At 43.8% G+C, this 23,373-nt stretch overlaps 1 protein-coding gene across 4 annotated transcripts in view; it reads left to right on the top strand.

The window, feature by feature from the left end:
• DPH1 (diphthamide biosynthesis 1) overlaps nucleotides 1-23,373 on the top strand; it is a 1,923,189-nt gene that overhangs the window by 911,383 nt on the left and 988,433 nt on the right. For all 4 annotated transcript variants that reach the window (XM_078680142.1, XM_078680145.1, XM_078680143.1 and 1 more), the window contains one exon: nucleotides 7,427-7,548. In XM_078680142.1, the coding sequence (XP_078536268.1) occupies nucleotides 7,427-7,548 (122 nt within the window). The remainder of the gene's footprint in view (nucleotides 1-7,426; nucleotides 7,549-23,373) is intronic.

Genomic DNA, 23,373 nt, shown 5'->3' with positions numbered 1-23,373 from the left:
AATCATCCTGCAGTAATGGCTGTTGCTGTTCCCCCATCCCATGCGGGGATCTCCTTCCCTCTTTGTGTACTGCACTGGACACCCATTTTTTTCCAGCCGCCAAGGACTCCATATATGTTGAAAACTGAAACTTCAGGAGCTTCTTTTTTATGGAACGCATTCTTCCAGGACTCTTATAAAACCTATCCTCATCCTATGACAGGGACCAAAATTCCTCACCGCCTTCACAAACTTCCTTCCTTTTGTTTCCCAAAAGACTCTTTACTGCTTGATGCATGGAATCATTTATTTCCTTACTGATCAGCCTTTTCATGATTTCTTTCCGAGTATCACCCTATTTAATATTACAATCACTGTCTGACATTTAGAAAATATTATATAATCCCCTGATCACTCAAAAGGATTAAAAAATAACTTGGTAATATTGAGACACAAACCAAAATCAAAAATAACTTTCAGCCTAAAATTTCAGATTTCCACCTCAATGAAAAAATAAATCCTTATTTACTTTAACCACTTTGTATTTTTATCTTAATACTAGATTTAGTTTCAACATATCTCAATTTCCTCTCAGTGGGCACAGCTAACTCCAGTATGCAGTTAGGCATGCCCCGCCAGTTGTCAAAACAAAGGTGTCGCTGCGCTTTACTTGCTAACGCAATGTCAGCAACCTAGATGGCACTGCCATCTTCCAGTTGCAAATTGTCTTCCAACTGTTGAAGGATGCCCTTACAACCACTTGGGAGCACTTGGACGGGACCAGTGGTCACAGTATTAAAGTTGAAGAAACAAAAGTTAATTTTAACTTTAAAAAAACAAAAAAATAAACTGTTGATAATTTTCCTATTGCCACAAATTCTGTTCTTAATCCTTTTATGTAAATACGCTACAATCGCAAACGTTACCTTAACGCCTTACAAGTTGTGAAATTAATTCTACTTTGCTAAAATATAAGCAGAACAAATGGTGAATAAATGCTAGCCTCGTGTTTTGCCATAACGTTTGACCTCATCACACTCCTTCCTTCCAGTTGAGGCTAGAGGTCATCGCACACAAAGGCCTACTAACTTAGCCCACTTGCCTGACTGGAAAATAGACAATCTCATGCCTACAATAGAGTTTGAGACATGTAGAATCCTTCCCTCCAGAGCCTTCCACATTTCAAACAAGAACACTCGAAGAAGCAGTCGGGCTCAGAGGGCACAAGAATCTGCACCACTTTCCTCCGATCCTCGGCCATCCATGCTAACTTTAAAAAGCCCTCAAGATCCTTCTTTTCGTAAGACCCAAGGGCCTAGTCTCTGAAGTCCCATGCACCTGGGAATTATCTCGTTTGCTTTTCTCCCTTTCCTTTTTTTATTGCATTGGTATGATTTCGATGATTGTTTTGTAAAGCTTTCCGATGCCCTGTTCGCTCTACGGAAAATCACAAAGATACATTCATATCCTGCTCCTCCCCACCCCACCCCCCCACCAGGTTCTCTTCATGCACTTACTCCTATTTATAGCCCTGAGACAGAATGATGATGTTGGAGCACTTCTGTGCAAAGCAGCCTGAGTGCACAGCTTTTATCTATAGCTCCCATGATATACACTGGAGGTGAAGTGTGTTATTCCTGCTTAAAGCTGTGCGGCTTTGTGTTATTTGTAATAGTTTGTTAATTATTTTAAAATGTACTTACAAGTTTAATCACTTTGTTCTGCTCAGGAACCCTCCACCCACGTTGATGCTCATGAGCACAATGATGTACTTTCAATACTGAGCTGTGCTGTGAGGTGCATTGACTCCCACACAATGTAAACCGAGGAGTGCAGCTCTCAGGAATGCCCCCTCTAACGTGCATCGGGCTGATGGTGGAGTGGCGGCCCGGCTTTAGGGCGCAGAGCAGCATGCGATAGATAGGGCACGTGGAGCCGAACTCCACACTCAAGGATTTTTAACTCACCGGTGTTTACATATGTAAAATATAACATAACGCGTGAAACTCACACTCCACCCAGAAGGGTAACTTGACGCTGAATAACAGATGTTTATTGTTATCCAACTCAATGGTACATATGATACTCATGTTATCGCCCTCAGAAGCATGAAAGGCTGAGTGGACCAGTCAGGATTTGAACCTGTGACCATGAGGTCAAACACAGGCCCCCTACAGTGGATGCATTAGTCCAGTAAGCTACCAGACCCAGCCCTATCGCTCTCATGATAAATATTGAACGTGAAGTGTGTTATTTGTCATATATTATGTTTTTTTAGATGTACTTCAAAGTTTAACCACACTGTTCTGATCAGGAACATCATTGTAACCCGCCTCCCATGTTGATACACCTGAACTAAACCCGTGCCACTAGACTCAAGACAATGCTGCTAAAAAATATTATCCCGGCTGCACTTCTATTTCCTTTGCACTTTAGTTTGAATGATTTAAAGAGTCATAGTGTTGGCAAACTAAATTGGTAATATCTGCCAGTGCCAGGATGGCGAATGCAGCTTGCACCTCTCTGAATGCACTTCACTTGAGCGCATCTTGGCAGCCCCCAGAAGCTTAGCCGAATATGGGGGAAATGGTGGCTACTGTGGTTTGTCGATTTGACCCAGTAATGTTTTGCAATGTGAACAACTGGGCTTGCTGTAATATTGCCCATGTGTTAGCCAGATCAGAGAGTAAATTTCTGAAAGACCTGATGGCTCTCCCGCAGAGCACCCCTACAGTACCCGTTCTAATGGACTTGGGTTGCAGATCGATCAAGGATCAAGCCCAAATTCGCCCTTTGCTGCTCTGGGCACGACTGTGGCGAGTGCCCGAGTTGGCCTCATACGCTGAGGCCCTAGCAGAGGTCATGTCATCGGAGGGCTGGTCCAAGATCAAGTGGCTGAGGGACGTGAAACGGCTGCTAGGAGCCTTGGGCCTTGGGGATGCTTGGGAAGCAAGGACCGCCCCCCCCCCCAAAGCTGTTCTGAAGAAGCTTTACTGGAGCTGGATCATTCCTAACAACTCCATTGATATGAAACATTGTAAATCCACGGAGGAATTTGTGAAGATGAAGGAAGTGGTGGCTTACGAACCCTATCTTGACATCATCTCCAACGCCACTGATAGAGCTTTGTATTTTAAATTTAGAGTAGGGACACTACCTGTAGGTGATTTTATTTCCCGTTGGAAACTTCCTCACCTGCGCTCCTCCTCCTGTGCGACCTGTCCATTACGTATAGAGACGGTCGCTCACATTTTCTTTGAATGTCCTGCATATGCACGGCCAAGGTGGAGATGGCTTAAACCTCTATGCAGACAGTTAGGTACCCGGCAGTACAGAGAGGCGCTGCGTATTCTAAAATCTGACACTCGCACCCTGTTTGCATGTTGTGTGTCTAAGTTTCTAAAATGGGCATGGTTAATCCGTTTGAATAGGCTTTCTGTGACTATTTAAAGCTTGTATTATCTGTTTTTATATGATTTTATCTGTGTAAATAGAATGAAATTGTTTTTACGTGATCTTAAAATTGTTGTATTTCTGCTTTTATGATATTTTTATATCGAAATAAAGCCATTCATTCATTCATTCATTCTTGAGATGTGACTCTATATGATTTGCCGCAAAATCTTCAATAAAGTTCGTTATAAAAAAAAACGCTTTTTTTCAAGGCACTGACACTAATCGCGAGGTGACGCCAGGTCCACGACAACGCTGTTAAAACCGTCATCATTGCACACACAGCTTTATCTTTTTAATGCATCTCACACTGTATGATCCTAATGCTTTAAAGAATGATGACTTGCATTGGTGGCGCTGGGCTGAAGACGCTGCTGCTAAAAGCCGTTCTTATGCACTTTAGTTTGAATGATTTTAAGGAGTCGTAATGTGGCTAAACTGCACCTATAATACTAGTTAGCACCAGGACTGCAGATACAGCTCTAACTCCCATGAATGAACTTCAGCTCGAGCGCATCTTCTTATTGCCCCTGGACTAATACTGAGATTAGTCCATGGACCATGGAGCTAAGGTCTTTCACAGTATGGGGCGGATCAAAAGACGATGTTTTGGAAAGTTTCAGTCCCCATTGTGCACAAACCATTCTTAACCCTTTGAATGCACTTTATTTGTACGATTGTAATGACCACAAAAATGCTTATGATATCAGAGCTAAGACAACATAGACAACAATTTTAGTCTGCTTGGTTGGTAATACGCCTATGAAATATAATTGGTTTGTATTGTTTGACGTGGACATAGTGTGAAGATTTTAATAAGTCAGACAATACATTTGAACATGAATCTTGATCCTATAGCTCTCATGATAAATATTGAATGCGAAGTGTTATTCCTGCTTAAAGCTGTGCTGCTTTGATTTATTTGTAATAGATTATTTATTTTAAGATGCACTTACACGTTTAATCACTTTGTTCTATTCAGCAACCCCACTTTAACCCTCCACCCACGTTGAGGCTTATGAACACAATAATGTACTTTCAGTTCTAATCTATGTTGTGAAGTGCATTGACTCCCACACAATGTAAACCGATAAGTGCATCTCTCAAAAGAATGCTACTTTAACGTCCATCGGCAGATTGTGCTGGGGTGTCCCTGGCTTTAAGGGCGAAGAGCAGCATACGATAGATAGGGCACGAAGAGCTGGACCCCACACTCAAGGATTTTTAACTCGCCAGTATTTACATGGGAATAAATAGTGCCTTGCAATCTTACTTTAGTTTAAAAAAACACTTGGGCCCGATTAGGAGTTTTCTCGGTCTTGCTGTGGAACTGCCGACATGGTGGTCCCAGGAAGATCAACAAGCCCGCGGTGTCCTGCCCACCGAATTATGAGTGCAATCCATGGCTGGTGGTGAGGCGGCAGTATGTTAGGCCCATAGGAGAGCCCTAAACGCATAACGCTGCCGTGACTCTGCCTACGGGTCATCCGTGTACTCCAAATACAGCAGTCAGGCCATCGGCAGTCAGACCGCCACCGAAGGGCGTGTGGCGGCCCAAATGTCGAAGTCGTAATCAGTCTCTAAGTGTCTCTCCCAAGAGTTTCTCCCGACTGTCCCTAGAGAGTTGAAAAAAAGGAAACACTGGACAAAAATGCATAAGCCATATGGTAAGGTGGTCTGCCAAGACGCTTGGAGTGCTGCATGGCCGGACAGAGGGAAGTATGGACTGCAGCTGTATAGATTTTGTAGGGGACTGCTACTCTTCTGGGGAATTGCAGTTGATGATTGACCAGACTGACGTAGAAAGAACCCAAGCAGGATAATTCCTACTTTACGGTGCCGTAGTCGTAGTGAATACTATGTGTGAGAGGCAGAGTGCGGCAAATGCGAACCCCAGGGACAAGGAGCAATACCAGTACTGTTCACGCATGGGAGTTCCATAGATAAGAGATTTCATTTTAACAGAGCCTTGCTTTCTGCATGTAAGGTGGACCTTACTCATGTGAAGCCTTCCTGGGAGGCTGACCATAGAAGGGACCTCAATAACTGGGAATGGGAGAAGGCCTCGGGAAACGCCTCTACTCTATACAGATATTCCAGCTGAAAACTGTAAGTTGCCCCAGATGCACATACAGGGAAACAGGAGTTATGCTCGTGGTCTGTGAGTGTCCCAATATAGTAAGTTCATGAAATGTCATGGATCATCTCTGAAGCGCTAGGCAGAACCAGTTTATACACGCAAGAACACTGCTTGTTGGGCTCGTTCTCACGTCTGAAACAGAAAAGTGGCAATAAATTCCTGGTCTTACTTAGACATCAACCAAGTTGGGTCATCGCCTTTTATGGACCGGCACAATGCTCCCTTAAATATACAACCGCCTGCCCTAACTGGTTTAAGGTACAACACAGTTTCTCAAAAAATGGGCAAGGGGCGTAAATTTCAGTGAATTTTTGTATTATTTCGACGTTTAAGACAACATGTATTTGCCATTCTCTGCTAGGACGGATGTATGTCAGTACAACGCGATCTAAAAGATCGCGATACTTGACAACGCGGGCATTACAATGCAAGTCGTTACAACGACTTGCGTTGGAGCGCGCGGATTTTGGAATATTATAATTGTATATTCCAACACCAGTCCACGAAACAGTAGGGAAGGTGTTGGAATATAAAATTACAACATTCCTTGCCCAACAGCGCCATCCAGCGCAAGTCGTAGTAACGACTTTCGTTGTAATGGCACCGTTGTAAAGGCACCGCGGTGTAAACACCGCGTTGTAAATGTTGTTTACCGCTAGGACAGACGGGGATGCACCTAGCGGAGCGGCATGTTACCGGTTACCGGGTCTGAACCCATCAGGGAATGACGAGAAACAAGAGGGAAAATTAAGCAAAATGAAATTTAATGATAACATGAGAGATTAATGATAATTGAAAGAGTGCATGATAAATTCAACTGTTGAAGCGATAAACTTGCGAAACAGGTGTTGGACTATCATTTTTTACAAAAAAAAAATTCACTGAAAGGGGTGTCCCTCGATCAATTTTTTGAGAAACTGCTTACTTAGCCATGTTAGTGGAGAGGGCAACAGTGATTGTGTTAAAAAGTGCCTGGGGGCATTGGCGAGTCCAGTTAGCTCTGCTCCTAGTGCAATCCTTCTGTCCATATCAAGTACGGTTTGCTCTGCTTTCAGTCTGATCTTCTTGACGATGCTGAGTCCAGTATGCTCTACTCCAGTCTAATCATCTTGACTATGCCAAGTCCAGTTTGCTCTACTCCTATCCTGCACCTCCTCACTATGCCAAGTCATGTCCAATTCTCTCGGTATTTATGGTCCAGTCTGCTTTGCTACTTGACTATGCCCAATTTAGTTTCTGCTAACCGTGGCTTGGATTTCTTTGGTATGTTGAGTTCTGCCTTTGTAGTTCACATTACCCAATTCCTATGGCCTTGCTGAGCCCTATCTGTCCAGGCCCGGCGCTTCATGCTTCTTTTGTCATAGTGCCCCGCTGCTCCATTCCTAAAGGGGTTCTTCCACTTAGTCATTTAAAAAAATGCTATTGTGAATCCACCTCTAGAATTCTTCCTCAGGCAGTTTTGAACGCCATGTTGCTTCTCTTAGTGGCTTTGCTGTCCGGCCCCATCTGCCAAAGTAGAGATGGCTCAACCCCCCTTCTCATGTGGTGGGAATCTGTAATCCGTACATGGCTTTCCACCCGAGAACTGGAATGAAATGTACTTTGACAGGGTAGAAGATTGTGGCTTGAAAGGATTACCTGAAGTAGCAATATCTAGTAGTGATCAATGTAGGGACTGCAAATGTGACATCACTGGTGGTAAAACGTTAGGAGCCAGCAACAGAGGTGCAAGCAAAAGGTGGAAAGCAAAAAAGGACTATGAAAATTGCATTGCGTTTAGCAAGATAATTATGTGGTATCAAATGTAGCGGCAGTGATTTTTACCAAAGCCCTCACTTTCCTCTTTCTTTGCAGGTTCACTGAGGCTGAGGCGGTGGTGATGGGGGATGTGACATATGGTGCTTGTTGCGTGGATGACTTCACAGCTCGGGCCCTGGGGGCGGATCTTATGGTGCATTATGGCCACAGCTGCCTTAGTAAGTAATTTACAAAGACATGGCGTCTCCCTTTTCTTGGTGTGGGCTATGTTCTACAACAGTGTAGGATTTCCCTTTGGATGGTTTGCGAGAATTTGTCTTATGTGGGAAGGTTTGCTCTTCGGTTAATAATATGCCTTGTGTTCAGATTGGGATGTTGTTAATTAAGGTACCATAACTAAACTTACATTTTAAGGCCTTTCTACGAGCTATGTGGAGAACCTTCCACCACCTTTCCTTTCTGTTGGACAGCAGGTGATTTTCTCATGTTGTATGAATTCAAATCCCCATCCAATTCCTGTGATCTCAACACTGCCAATTGATGTAAGGTCCAGAGCTATGTATTGTAGATCGCCAAATCACATCCTTGATTTTCTTTGTTTTCCCCTTGTGAAGTCCCTGTTTTTTTTTACCTGGTGATCTCTGCCCCAGAGACTAACCCGTTGTCATCTCTAGGTGCCTTTTCGCAGAGCTCCAGAAGGTGGCTTGCTAGGATTAGCTGCAGAGTAGTCCTGCTCACCAGTAACTTGGAATTCCCTTTGCAAAGAGCACTGTTGAAGATAGAGAGTTTTGGGGGACATGGAAAGGTGGAAAACACAGGACTTTTGAGTGTTTACTGGACATGCGTAGAAATGCCCAAGATGCGTTGGATTGTAAACCTACAAATTTACCATGAGGAACTTGCTCACATATTGGAAACCAGCCATTGTGTACCAACTAAAATGACCAGAGTTGAGCGAATCTGCTGGTTCGACATATTGGAAAGTTGCCATGATGTGCTAAATGGGACTACTGGTAGCTTGCCATGATCTTGTCACTATCCCTAATACCGGGAGACGCTCGCATGAGGTTTCTCGCCGATGGCTAGAGATAATTGATATCCCCTGAAAAAGGGCCACTCGCCGAAATGCATCGGGATTGGATAATGCAATTGAATTGCTTTGGATGTAAATCATTATGAGAAATGTATGATCTACTGAATCAATTTGATGGTCGACAAGGCAGATGAAAATTGAATACTGCCTTGATATAATAAATAGGTCAGCCTTTGACCTGGTACTCAGGGACAAACTCTGGGCATTATTGCTGGAGATGGGTGCTCCACCCTATTTGTGTCACCTACTCAAACGTCTGCACCAGGGCACATACGCTAGGGTGAGGTATGGGAGGAGTGGGGAGTTATCGGCTCCCTTCCCGGTAGAAAGGGGAGTAAGGCCGGGGTGCGTTCTGGCCCCTACCCTCTTCTCCCTTTTCCTTAATGGGTTAATAGATCACCTCTCGGGGGCAACAGACCTGGACTCTCCTAGCTTAGCAGGGCGAAAGACACCTGCCCTTATGTTCGCTGATGAGGGGGTATACAGCGTACATTGGATGCATTTTGTTCTTTCTGCCGTCTAAGAGATTTGGAGATCAATACAAAGTTCGTGGTCTATAATAATAAATCGGCTAATTGCCCCCGCCCTCATATGGATGGAATGGTGCTGGAACAAGTATCCACTTTTGAGTATCTGGGGGTCATACTGAACCACAAAATGGATTGGGGGACACATAAGGCCCGGGCCAATTTAAAGCTGGCCCAATCATCGGACGGTATCCTAAAGATCTTCAATGATGCCTCACTGAAATTGCTCAGCCCGCCCCTCGAGATCTACAAGGCTCAGGCAAGAGGGGGCGCGCTTTATGGCGTAGAGCAATGGGGCCATACTAGCGTTGCCCCCCTTACGCTTACGGAAAACAGCTACATCAGGCGCTTGCTTCGCTTGCCTATGAGCTCTCCCCTGATCCCGCTGCGGCAGGATCTGGGTTTGGTACCCTTACAGGATATTGTAGCCAACTGTCCTCTCCTGTACTGGAGACGCCTGTGGGCGACCCCGGAGCTGTCGTCCTATAGGGAGGACTTGAGAGACATTTTACAAAGGGGTTCCTCTGGGAAAATACCTTGGCTCAATTACATCAAACATCTCTGCCATTCCATAGGCAGAGGTGATCTGTGGTCGTCCCCCCAAGACACTTGCCCATCGCTCTCTAAGAAATTATTAAATGTGGCGCTAAGGAGCCACCGATTGGAGTTCTTAACATGTAATTCCACCTTGGGTAGGTTGACTGAAACTTTTATGAATATTAAGGCCCACCCTCACTTTGAAGCCTTCCTGGACGATATCCAGCCGTCCTTGGCCAAGAAACTGTACATCCAGTTTAGACATGGCTCATTGCCACTGAGGGGTGTAACATACAAATGGCGGAACGCCCTCCCAACAGCGAGCTCTTGCCCGGGGTGTTTGACCGGTAGAGAGACAGATCTGCACGTTCTGCTCTTCTGCCCTTCCTATGCCAGGGCTAGGGAGAAATGGATTCTGCAGTTGTGTAGGGCTAGGGGCTTTAGGGACTACCGGGAGGTTTTCAGGATTCTTAAATATGACACTTCCCCCTGATAGTGTTTGCCACAGCTAGATTCCTCCAGTCTATGTGGTACACGAGATGTGCAATATTAAAGTTGGAAGCTTGCTCCCCGCGCTAAGGGCCATCTTTAGGGGAGTGTTGTAACCTACTGCAATCTATTATATCATAGGAAATGCTTACATATCGCTGTTCTTGTGTTTTAATTGATGTTTTAACCTTGGGAGGAACGAACTATATGAAATCACCTCAGATTATTCTTAAAATTTGTATTATCAGTTTTTATTGTCATTTTATGTGTGTATCTGTGTTTGGCCTTTTTATGGTATGTTTACCGAAATAAAGCTCTCTGACTGACTGAAATAATAAATATATCACATTTGAAATTAAACTAAACTGAATCATTTTTAAACAACCCCTGGACATAGGGGGGTTGTTACCTGGCAGCCAAGACTTGGAACTCCCTCCCAATCCACCTCCGTCTGACCCAGGACCAACCCTCCTTCAGGAAGCAACTCAAGACCTGGCTGTTCGAACAGTATTCCCTCCCCCCACCCCCCCCCCCCCCCCCCCCCTACCCCAGCGCCTTGAGACCCTCCGGGTGAGTAGCGCGCTATACAAATTGATTGATTGGATTGGATTGGATTGGATTGCTGAAGGGGACGGACCCTAACAGGGGACACAGCCACTTAATAATGTTACGCACTCTCCAGGATCTGAGAGCAAGACCCTTTATAGCATACTACAAATTGAGTAGAGAGATTAACAGTTGGAACCACTGGTTTGTGTTCCCATTTCTTATTTGACTACTGGTAGCTTGCCATGATCTTCTCCCTATCCCAACCAGAAACTGGTCAGAAATTGGGTGTGTAAAATATTCAGGTGAATTTCGAAACTGATCCCTTTAATTAGGCGGTTCCCAGGAGCGCTGCTCCTCTCTGGCTACAAACTGCACTATTGTTTCCGAACCTGCTGAGACAGGCCTGGCAGGCTGCATGATTACTTTCCTCATTTTAGTTGTGAAGAGCTGACAGGTGTGAAGCTGCAGTTACAATCTGCTTCGGGTTTTGGAAAGAAGCCATTCTGCAGCATTAAACAAGTGATGAAAAGTGTATGAAAGACACATCGGTGGACAGACCCAGACTGTATTTGTAGCTCTTTAAAAAAAACCAAAGAAGCAGCAATGTGAGCTGGGAAACACAAGTGGATGGGACGCCTCAGAGTGGGGCTGGGCCTGTGGAAGTAAAGATGTTTGATACCTTTGAATATTTTTTGGGCCTGCATCTTGTGGAGCACAGTTGGTACACATGTCCTGTAGGGATGGGTCGGCACTTAGCTGTCTCTCAGTCACGTTATATAATCATAAGCCGCTAGCTTTGGCTAGATACTGGCTGCAGCCACAGAAGTCCCCAATCTCTCAAGGGGAGAATTCTGAGGGGGGTGGATTTAAACATCATAGTCAAAAATGTAATTAGTGAAGGATCTTCCGAGATCGCAACTGCAACAGCTATTGTATTTGGGGGGGGGGTCCCTGAACCCCAAGAAAGACTTCAGGCATTTAGATTACCAGTTTGGTCATACATGTGGAAAAACATCCAGTAGGGATTACTTTGAAAATATTTACTTATTAATTTTGTTTTTAGCTTTGTATGTATCTGAGGGTGTCCGAGTATTTTTCATAGTTTCAACAGTACAAATGTACGTACTTAGATGCATTTGGAAGGATGTAGTTGCTGTGAATGACACTTCAGAAAATACATTTTTCACAGTTTAACATTGACACCCAAGTAGAAAACTATACAAAACTGGGAAAGAATATGAAGGGCATTATAAAGGTGTCACAGCAGTCTACTGTTAAAATAGTGAAGGCCTGTCACAGATGTAGGAAAGCATAAAAGTGAACCGAATAATGAAGATAAAAACTGCAAACTTACAAATGAGGGAGATATTAGGGATTGCAAATGTGGAATTGTAACTTGAAAATAGCGGAGAAAGTCTGAACATGGTTTACAAAAACAAAATGAAGCTGATTGCTATGCTTTGGAATTCGGTATAGGCAGAGGATGATATACTACTATAAGCTGCTCAAATGAAAGACGAGGGTGCCAGCTTAGAGCACGTGATGTCACAAGGATGGTGATGGAACAGTAAAGGAAAATATGGTTGTTATTGTCAGTAGAATAGGAGGAGTTTTAATGAACTCTTGACGATGTAAGTTGGGGGGTTGATGCATAGAAGGTGGAATAGATTTCCACTTTTTTGGAGCGCATCCTGCAACGGAGTGAGGCATGATTCTAGTTTTTTTCATATACTTCAGCGCGTCTGTGCTGTGATGGTACCCCAGAGATTTTCAGCTTCTGTGCTAAGTAGTCAAGAGATTAAAAGTGTAGCATTTTGTGCCCACAGCAAGCTGCTTTCAACAGAAGCCTTTAGAGTGAGATGAAAATAGGAGAGAGATGGTGGAAACATATGCTTCTAGAGACCAGACAAGTCGCTGCACAGCGTTCAAATAAGCAAGTCGAATTTTGGGGATTACCATAAAAAGGGAATTACCATGGTGCATTCTTGATTATAGGATAAAATACCCTGAGGCCAACCGTGGGGAGGTAGGGTTTTATTTTTTTATCGTAGTTTACGCTTAAATTGTGCATTTTTGGCCATGTTATTAATGTTATTGGTAAGGGTATTATAACTCTCCCAAGAAAGAGCAGATTTCAATCTGAGATGTTACTTGAAAAAAGAATGACTATATGTAGGACCATCCAGTAGGGTTTGAAGGTTCGCTCTCATAAAGCAGATTAGGACAGTGTTATGCTATGAAGTTAGCCTAGGATCCGTCTGTCTTGCTGAATCTATTATCGCCGGTAAGCACAGAAGAAGATAAGTAGCTTTTAGATAGGGGCCTGTCCTAAAGTGACATTTTTCCAGGAGCTCCAGTTGGTTTCTGCTTGTTTACATAGTTTTTGAGTTAAAATCCTAAATTCCCCAAAATAGTTTTCACTGATTTATACTGGCTGTGGATCCCGTCCCCCTCTCTAATTAACGTTTACAGTTCAGGACTACCATGGATTAAAACTGGGCTCTATTCCTGTACCAGCTAATATGCTGGAGATGTCCAGATGCTGCCCAGGTACCCGGTGTGTTGTGGTTGACCTCAGAGACGTAATGTGCTGTATGTGGACTAGACATATTCAGTCAAAGCATTGTTTTGCCCTGGATAAAGATTTCCTGGGATACTTTGCTTCTGTAGTCCCCTGAAGCTACCATCTAAGAGCCAGCTCAGGTTGACCCTTTATGGTAACGTTATCAGGATTCTCTGGGTCCTGGGGGCACCAAAACCATTTCAGCTTCAGGGTTTGGTTTCTGAAAGCCTCTCCTGTCTAATCTGAACTCTCCACAGCCTAGCTAGTGGTTGGTGGGGGAACCCAAATGTGTAGCTGTGAGACACACTTTTAGCCTCTCAACCTGAATGGCGGGGCCTAGCTCTGGGTCATTCTTGGGAGAGGTAAGGAGTAACCCCCCCATTCTCTTTGAAAGCGAGGAAGAGGCCTTGTATCTATACATCATAGCGGCATTATAGATCACATAGAAATGCAATCAATTGCATGCAAGTAATTGTAGCAACTTCACCCCACAGTAAAGTCCTTCAGTTTCATAGGAAGAACAGTAACTCTGCTGGAATGGGTGGTGGTTCATTTAGGAAACACATTTTAGGTTCCGCTCATAGAACCTTCCCCAGGGAACCGATCTCCAGAACATACTTCAGGGACATTTTTACTTCGATTTGCATTGGCTACATTTCGGATACTGTTACTGGGTACATCATCATCATCATGACCTTCAACCTCACCATTACCTGCAACAAGAACAGAACCATCCTGTCTGTCCCCTCTTTTAACCAGATTTTAGGGTTAACAGCATTAGTTCAATTCCTTCATGATTCATTCTAAGACCTTATTTTATTGCATCTAGACAACCTACCAAAATGCAACACTTTACCATCACTAAGTTTGGTGGAACTGAAATAGAGATCCATCACTTGCGAAGGCTTAGTAAACTTACTGCACCCATTCCTCATTTTCGGTTTCACTCGTACGCAGACTCCCTATTCAAGGGTAACTTCCTTCACACCAAGCTTATCATAATACTCATTACAAATCCATTGTGCTTCCAACAAGTTTGCTTTGACAACGGAAGGATATTATTCACTTTGAAGTTCTAAAGTCATCGATGCACTGTTGGCCTTAATAAATGTCTCAGTAGCACCCTGAAAGGACTATACCTCGTTATGGTACTGGTAATCCTGTAAGCCCAAACAACTTTGCAGACTTCTTTTTTCCAATCCTTCCTGTAATATATGGCAGCTTGAACACTCCCCATTATCACTCTGCTAATGCGCTCCACCATACCATTCCCCTTCAGGATAATATAAGGAAGTGTGTTTAGGTTTAACCCAATTACTAACAAGGAATTCCTTCAACTTTTCAGCTGTGAATTGAAGACCATTGTCACTCACCTTAGACTTGGGAAAGCATTCTCTTAAGAAAACTCTTGAGGAAGGAAACAACCTGTGCAGAATCGACTTAAGTTTAAAATGCCAATTTCAGGCCATTTAGAATACATGTTGATTTGGGCAATTTGTATATGTAGTATCCCCTTAGAGTCCAGAATAGGAACAAGAATATCTTCGACCAACATCTCCCTAGGATTTTTCGGATATTCTATAAGACCTAAGGGAGGCCTGAAAACAGAGTTTTGTCAGAATTAACACATTGTTCACAAGATCTCACAAATGTCTGCATATTGGAATCTATTCCTGGCCACCAATATGAGGATTTCACTATCTTTTTTTTTTCATTTTACTATTCCCATGTGCCCCTCATGTGTAGAACACAAAATCCATTGCCTAAAGTTGGTTGAACGTACTACTGTATCAGCCCTCAAGAGGATTCCTTGATTACACGCAGATAGTTCGTTCTTAAGTTCCCAGAACTTCTTGCATTCTGCTTCTAGCTTACTTTTGCTGGTCCAACCAAGTCTAATGTACTTCTTCACCTTACACAAAACATCACTTTTGTTGCCAGATAGCCCATATTCATTGACAATGGCATCTGAATTATCATTCACAGCTATTACACAGTATTCCTCCAAGTCTCAGGATTCTACTGGGATTGATGTGCCTCTGCCCTGTAATGGTATTTCTGTCCTTGAAGCGGACAATAGGCCCAGGGGACAGGCGCACAGTGACTTTACAAGAGGAATCTGCTCATTAGGATCTTTTTCACCTCTTTTTTGAAGATGTGTGTGGATAGGTTAGACCGAACTTTGGGTGGTAGGAATTTCCAAATCCTAGAAGCCGATCCAGAAAAGGAGCGCATGTAGGTTTTTTGTTTTCTGAATCTGAGGGGGTTCTAGCCTTAGAGAGTTTGCCCTTCTGAGGGAGTGGCTGCCTCCTGTGATTCAAATCTTTTCTGCCAGGTACCTTGGTTCATTTCAATGGAAGGCTTTATGCGTGAGGCAAGCAATTTTCATTTGATTTCTTGCCTAGATAGGAAGCCAGTTGAGAGACCTAAGCGATGGGTAATGTGGTCAAAGCCTCTAGTGCCTGTTACTAGTCTAGCTTCTGTGTTGAGAGTCACTTTGAGTGGAGCCGCACTCTATGCTGAAAGACCTGAGAGGGTCGCAGTACCATATTCTAGTCTTAAAACCACTAATGATTGTACTGCTTGTTTGAAGTCTGGAGGTGGCGGGATTAGTCTGGAGGTGGCAGGAATAGTTTCACTTTCTTCAGTAGTTTGAGTTGAAATGACGCTCTGCGCTTGGTTGTACTGGTATGTGCTAGCATGTTCAGATTATTGTCTAGTGTTATTCCAAGGGATTTAGTGGAATCAATAATGATAGGTTTGCAGTTGAGGGCTTCTAGGTGATTGAGCCTATCCTGAATGTGTGTAGAGCTGTTATGAGGGTAGAAAAGTAGGAATTCTGTTTTCATAGAGCTTGAGGTTGTTTTGAACTAGCCAGGACTGAATTTTGACTGTAGTGTTATTTAGTTGGATGATATCCTCTGAGGAGGATATATTTTAGTATAGTTGTGTGTCGTCTCCATACCTGCAGTATGCAACGTTCGATTGTTTGAAGATTTCCGTGAGTGGCTCCATATATAGGTTAAAGAATGTGGGGGAATTGGTCGACCTTTGTGGAACTCCGCATCTCAATGGGACAGTATCGGAGAATGTGTTGCCTAGTTTGATTCATTGTGAGCAGTTGTGCAGGAAGGATGCGAACCAGGAGAGCACTTTACTGGACAGCCCCATTCTGTTTTCTAGTCATTTTAGTAGCTTGCTGTGATTGACCATGTCAAACGCGGATGAGAGGACTAGTAGGATGAGTAGGCTGGAGTCATTGTTGTCTAGCATCTGAAGGGTGGCTTCCATTATGTGAACAATGGTCGATTCTGTGCCGTGCCCTGGTCTAAATCTTGATTAAAAATTGTTGAATAGTTTGAATTGATCAATGTGCTGACTCAATTGTTTGTGAACACATTTTTCCTACAATTTGGCCAGCGCAAGCCATGCGACTTAACAGACTCTGCCACTGGTGGCACTCCACGAAGTGCAGCAGAGTTTTCCCAGCACTTTTCCCAGCGTTTGTCACTTCCTAATTATCCATTCTGACTTCATGCAGTCACAATGTTCAAGGTTAGTTTCCAGTTCTTACTTCCAACTTTGTAGGAGCTTTCTGAAACTTTGCAAATGGTTAAAGAGTGCTTACCAGAATAATAATTATTCAGGGCTGCTTTAGCACATCGCTTGGATAATTCAACCTTTAGCACAATGCCTAATATGTCCTTGAGTGAAGAGCCTTCAGTCACCCATAACCTCTCTTGTATGTTAGGATCATTGGTATATACATTATGATCTGGTCTCAAACTATCTCATCGTGTAAAGAGACAAATTTACATGAAACTCTTAACTTCTTAAGAGCTTATACGTAATCTTCCAAAATCTCAGAATTGCTCGGTTTGTATTGGAAAAAAATTATATCTATGAATTGCTGCACATATTGCCGGGTGGTAATAAAAAGGTCTTCCAATGCATGTTTAAAAACATCTGTATCATCTTCAGCTTTTTTCGATTTGGCCATAAATTTACAACCCTTATAGACATAGGCTGTGCAATAAAATGTTCTTTTTCTGTAAGGAAATAAAATCTTCTGTGCCTTCTTCCTCTGTGGCCGAGATATAAATGAGAAAGCATTCCTTCCAATGTAGCCATTTCATTTGAGGTTCGCCAGGAAGTGGAAGGAAAGATAGTGGAGGAATAAGGCTAAAAGTTTAGGCACATACCACAAAAAAATTGATTCAAAACACACAAAATAAACTATTATGTAAGACAGTCAAGAAACAGTATTTATGATGTACTCTGCTCCGTTTCATTGTTTGTGCATTGAACAAGTACCTTAATATGTATATCCTATGCATATCACTGTAGGATATAAAGCTAACGAGCTTCCAAGACCATATGGAGGTTTGTGTATCACTGAAAAAATATGCCTCATTATATTAATGTTACGATAGTAGCAAGACTGTGCCGGCAAAGAATAGTCAGGAGATGCTGCTAAATGTCAATGTGCTCCCTTGCACTTTGTATCGATGCATGGCGACCCAATCTAAACTGGCCGCGACATAAGGTCACACTGCTTGATCACACAAGGAATCCTCGGAGGCCACTCTTTTATGCATGCGCGGTTGCAGCATGGCTTGCAGTAAGGAACCATGTGGCAGCAGAGGATTTCGCGGTCAAGAAGCAGCGTGTTGTCAACCAGATACATATAAATTCCTTGAATTTCCAAATTCAAGGACACCATGATCAGCGGTTCTTGAATCCCTTTGCTTGCAATCACCATCGTAGCTCCACTGGCAAGTCATTCCAAATCACAGCGGTATGCCGCCAACATCAACACACGGAGGAAATCCAGTAACATCCAAATACCCGTGAGCGAAGCAGGTCAGCTCTTCGTTGCCAATTTCTAGTGACGACACAACACTTGTGAAGGAATTACTTGAGATTAAATTGAGAGCAAGCATTACTGTCTTCCCTGGTTGCAGTCCACTTCCAACTGTTTTTGTGCCCTATACTAGAACCTTTCAATGGCAACTGGCTAAGCCCAGACATCAGAAAACACCCATGCAAGAGCTCTAATCCTGGAGTCACTGCACATATTTCTGTTTTTTGTAGGGGGTCAGAAATCCTCTATTTTGAAGTTAGTGATGGGGCCAGGAGGGTCATAGTCAGAGTGAACAAGCTACTGGAGGTTCTCATTCTCAGGAAGTCAATATCCCATCTATAGACAACCACCCTAGTTGGAAGTAGTGCTCCAAAACTGTTTCTTCAGGCTTGAGCTGAGCCTAGGAAGATGGCCAGAATGTAGCTATACATTTCCGGAAAGCACTAGCCAATTCCACTTAAATCTTGTCCATTCAAATGATCAGACCTTGGGATCCAGTTTTTAATCAGAGTGAGTGAGGAGGAGAATTGACAGTGTTCCTGCACCATTTGGCGCCACAGTATGTTTCAGATGTCTGGTGGCCAGACAAGCCAGAAAGAACTATATGGTCTTTCTCCTGGGTGGACTGGGAGTATCTAGTTTGTGCTGAAGGAGAATGTTAATTCCAGGTGCTCCAAAGCCGCAAAGATACTTGGTGAACAACTCTAATATCTGGCCAAATCGAGGTGAGGGAAGGAGAGGGAGACATCCACAGGCCTGGCCTTCCCCGGAACAGCTCCACAATACTGGCACACGTCCCGTTAATCAAGTTCCCAGACGCTCAGTCAGGTACTTTCACTGCACATTCCCTTAGAGTTTGATGCTGGGGGTGGAAGAGACAGACAGAATTATATGAATAAAGGCTGCTTCCCAAAAGGGACTCACACTGACCCCAGCTATGCAGCAGCCCCTCAACCAGGTGAACATGGTGGATGTCAGGACCTCTCCTCCTAGCTGCAGCCTACGGCACAGCTGGGGAAACACTACAGTTAATATCTGGGTGATCATCTGGGAATAGTGACCAACTTCAACATACCGTTGGAGATATTTTGTCACTTCCCCAAATTAGAGACTAAGTAAACTCTTGAAGTGACTGCTTCCGAAATCAGCTGCCCTGGCCATAGAAAGAGCTCCGCCATATCTTTCTAAGATACCCTGACACTGAAATGAAATACCGTTGCAGCTTAGTATCTGGCGATCTTATGAGTGGGCTTTTTTTTTATGCATCCAAAGATGATAAATCTGCTTGCGCCACGAGTGAGAGAGTAGAGCACCTCAACATGAATGAGAAAGTAGGGATCCTTTATTTGAGTGATGCATAGCCCTGGGGGGGACTTTTTTGCTTTGCTCCTTCTTCAAGACGATCTGTAAAAGGGAAAAATGAGACTTGGGATTTGTGCCTGCTCACTGTCTTGATGGAAGAGAAGACAGGCATAGGCTCCCTCTCCCCTGCATTGAATCATTGATCGGCCCTCCTTGGAGAGACTTGTGCCGAGAAGCCTAGAGCTAGGAGGAAGGTTTCTCCCAGTCTGAGTGATCCCAACTACCTCCTCCTAAGTTTGGATAGTCCTCAAAACATGAAACTACACTTGTTTCCTGCACTGAAGAATATGGTTGCTTAGGCACCTTTTGGGGGCAAGCAGGCCACGCTTGTGGAAGTGACTGGCACCAGGTGAAGGACACATGCTCAGAACACTTCCTCCGCTTCTTTGAGCAAAACAACCTCTGTATCAGGCTTGACTCCATTTTTAATCACACTAAGCCGTCCCTCCTGCGTGTTCGGAAGAAGATCATTTTTCTGTTCCTGGTTTCCAAGCAATCAAACGAAAGTGTGAAAACATGGGGTGATTGTGTTCAAACCAGTCATCTTCAGCAGTTCTAGTATTCATCCTTTGGGCCCCTGCGTGTTCTGCTGCTTGCAGTCTTTGCCATCATTTTGCCATTCAGAGGTTGGGTCCCGCGAGACACCCGTGTATTCTGATAAATGCAGGTGTTTACGTCACTATCATTAATATTTTTTTTTCATTTCTATAGTCTGTAAGCTATCTCGTTAAATACTCTACATCGTGTTTACTGCTTTTAAAAGGAACTCGGCTTTTAGCAGTTCTTCTCACTTAAGTTCTTCGGTCAGAAATGGTCGCAATAATTGCCTTTGTCCAGTAAAGTTAGCAGGACAAGGAACTCTGCCCAGCCGAAGGACAGGACCCTGGCTGGTGGGACAGTAGATACAACACACCGCAATTCAAGTCCCCCTAATGGAAGCCCTCCATTAGCCTGTAGTTTCGAGTGGGAGCTTTCCACTGAAATAACGGCGGACCTCTCTAGAAGTTCAGTGGATCAGGTGACTGCGCATCCACTGACTGCAGTTTGATCTGGGATAGATGATTGTAAGAGCCAACGTTCAGCTGTTTTATTGCTGCTGTTTCGCATCGTGTTATTCGATTGTTTACCAAAAAAGGTTCACCAGAATCCTTTCTCATCTGATCATTTCTGACCACAGACTCCACCTAGAAGCCAGCTCTGCATGTTTAGGAAGCATAGACAAATGGCAGTTATACCACTTTCTTGTTCAGAACCTGCAATTTACAAAAAATATATTGCTGCAGTTTCAAACCCTGGTTGTATTTAATGTGTTCCCTTTCACTTGCATCTTTGTCAATCATCAAAAATCAACGAAATAAATAGACAGATGCGTTTTAATTAGGCAACAACTATAATGTGAACAATATTTTACATTTTGACTATCAACTTTTTGCATTACATATTTGAAACAAGTACCAACACATTGTTCAAAGTAGTGATCATGTACGAGTAGTGTCGTAAATAAATTATTTACACTATCATAATTTCTATAAATAAATATCAAAAGGGTCAAGCATAAATGAGGAGCAGAGTCCGTGGTATTAGAGTCAATGGGCTTTATTGCATTAACTCGAGTTAAGGGAGAGCTCCAGCGCCAAGCGGGCACAGGAGAGTTCTGAGCTTTATTCACAGAGTACAATATTTATACATTCTTTGCATACATAGGGAGGAGCCCACCAAGCAGAAGGAAAGAAAAAGATATGAGCATGTAGGCGTTCACTGTAATGAGTCATAGGTGGGTGGGTGCATAGAGGGGGCAGCAAGGTCAGCTAAAACTCGCAATGCGTAACTTTATCAGACTTCTCCATGAAGGCTGTTTCCTTTCTGTTGGCCAGGGAGGGCCCTGGGTGTCAGAGTGACTAGCATGTCTGGTCTTATCTCTAGCTCGGGGCAGCATGCAGATTGCTCTCATCTGTAGAAGTGTTGCTGCTTCATACTAGCAGTTGGTTTGGCCCTTCCTGTCCACCCCTTGTGTAACTGTCTTGGAGGTTTCCCTTGACATGGGCCCCACTTATCTCTGAGAGCCGACAGCAAAACTGGGCCTTATCTCTGCAGAGGGGCTTCTGCTCGCCTCCTGCTCGGGCCGGAATGCAGCTTTATCAGGTCGACCCTTGTTTGACACTGTTAAGACACCCCGGGCTGGGCCTTTTCTCCGTGACTGCTCAAAAAAATATCTAATGTGCTGCAGAGAAATGTAACGTGTGCCTTTTTCAGGGTCTGGCATGGAGGGGCCTGGTGACAGAGAAATAAGGCCTCTGAATGTGAAGTAATGCAGGGGTTTTTATTCAACATGGCAGATGGTGAGAGGGTAGCGCTTGGGGGCACAAATACATATAAATATGTAATTTTCTTCATTCCCTCCTTGTCCCCAAGCGCACCCCTCTAATACACCTCTATTTTCATCAGGCCGTTAATGTGTTCTTGCAACATGATCTTTTCATTTTTTCTGTTCTGCACATGTGGACGGGGAATGCAGGCAGTGGCGCACAGACCGCAGATGGCCGGGCCGCATTGGATGCAGAGGCAACAACTGAAGATGATAAACAGTATTGATCCTACTACAGTCAACACTTTCCATCCCCATGTTGCTACTAATCCCCACAACCAGCTGCTTAAGGACCATTCTCCTTTATCCATGTCTAGCTGACTTGACATCTTGTGTAGGTTGGCAATGGCTTGGTATACCGTAGGTGCGTTATTTGGAATAAACACACAACAACTCGTGGAGATCAATCTGCATACACCACCACGGTCAGCCAGAACGATGTCTAAAACAATGCGATTTTGTAGGGTCATGAGTCTGTCCGCGACCACCTCAGCTGTGAGATTAGAGAGGACACCTGCCGTTGCATCTATCGTGTTTTGCACCACTCGTGTGAGGTGGCGGATGTTCCTGCTGTTTACCATGGGACCCCAAAATGGAATGACTCCGGCAAAGAAGTCTCCCGCCTCCTGCCCTGCTGTATCTTCTGTATCTATGACCCTCCTTCGCCGTCTGTTATAGACAGTCAGAGGCTCAATTTCATGATAGTCCGCAGGGGCAGTGTAGGTGGGGGGAAGGAGAAAAGCAATGTAACAAGTGCCGGACCAGCCCTGCGGGAGCCATGTATAACCTTTATCCCCATATATGAAGTAGGTGCCCTGTGCGGCTATAAGCCGTGTATTGTTTGTTCCATTCAAATTGACTGTGTGATTGCAGATGCTATCACCCATACGTATCTTTCCTTTACTTTGGACACAAAAAGGGGCTTTCGTTGATGCCACAAAAACAGGTGAAACAGATCTTTTTCTCCTGTCCATATACTGATAATATAACTTATTAGACTGTTACCGTGGTCAGCATAGGCTTCCTGCTCTAGTGGGGTACCACATGCCCTGTTCTTTTCACCTCGCCAACATAAAATGTATAGGTGATATCTGAGCTGAGACTGCTCTTTTGTATCCGTATTGGCCATATAGGAAGCTTTGTTTGTTTCCCACTAACCGGTACAAGAGCCTTCATAAGAAAAAGGGAGAGTGATGAAAGGCATGCCTTTGGCAACTGTATGGGGAAGAAGACCGCACACCCAGCAGTTGGATGTGTTTATGGCCAGTTGATGCTGTTGTAAAAGGGTGATGAAAGTATTGTTCTTAAATTCATTTCTTCTGTTCTCTAAGTGTACTGGGAGCTCAACATGTGAGTGTACTATGGTGGCGTTCTGTGAGACAGCAGGTGGATAGAGAACATGTAAGAACCAGCCAATACTTATTACCACAATGCTCATAAAAAGTACAATAATCAGAGACACTATACATCTGCTGTGTAATAGCTTGCAGTATTTCTTTCTCATATTAGTCCTTTTTTCTTTACTGTTCACTAGTTTATTCAAGTCAGACATCATGTTCAACCGCTTCACCACCGGGTGGACTTAGACAATCAAACGTCGACTGACCTTCTAGATCTCAGTTTGGAAGTGTACTCTTGCTGGGGAGTCTTTTCCAAAAAGGGGGGCTCAAAGTCTGTACTGTCTTTGTTTTTAG

Source organism: Lissotriton helveticus, chromosome 3_1, assembly GCF_964261635.1.
Source record: "Lissotriton helveticus chromosome 3_1, aLisHel1.1, whole genome shotgun sequence".
In the NCBI taxonomy this organism is placed as follows: Eukaryota; Metazoa; Chordata; class Amphibia; order Caudata; family Salamandridae; genus Lissotriton; species Lissotriton helveticus.
This window is presented reverse-complemented; position numbering and strand designations above follow the sequence as displayed.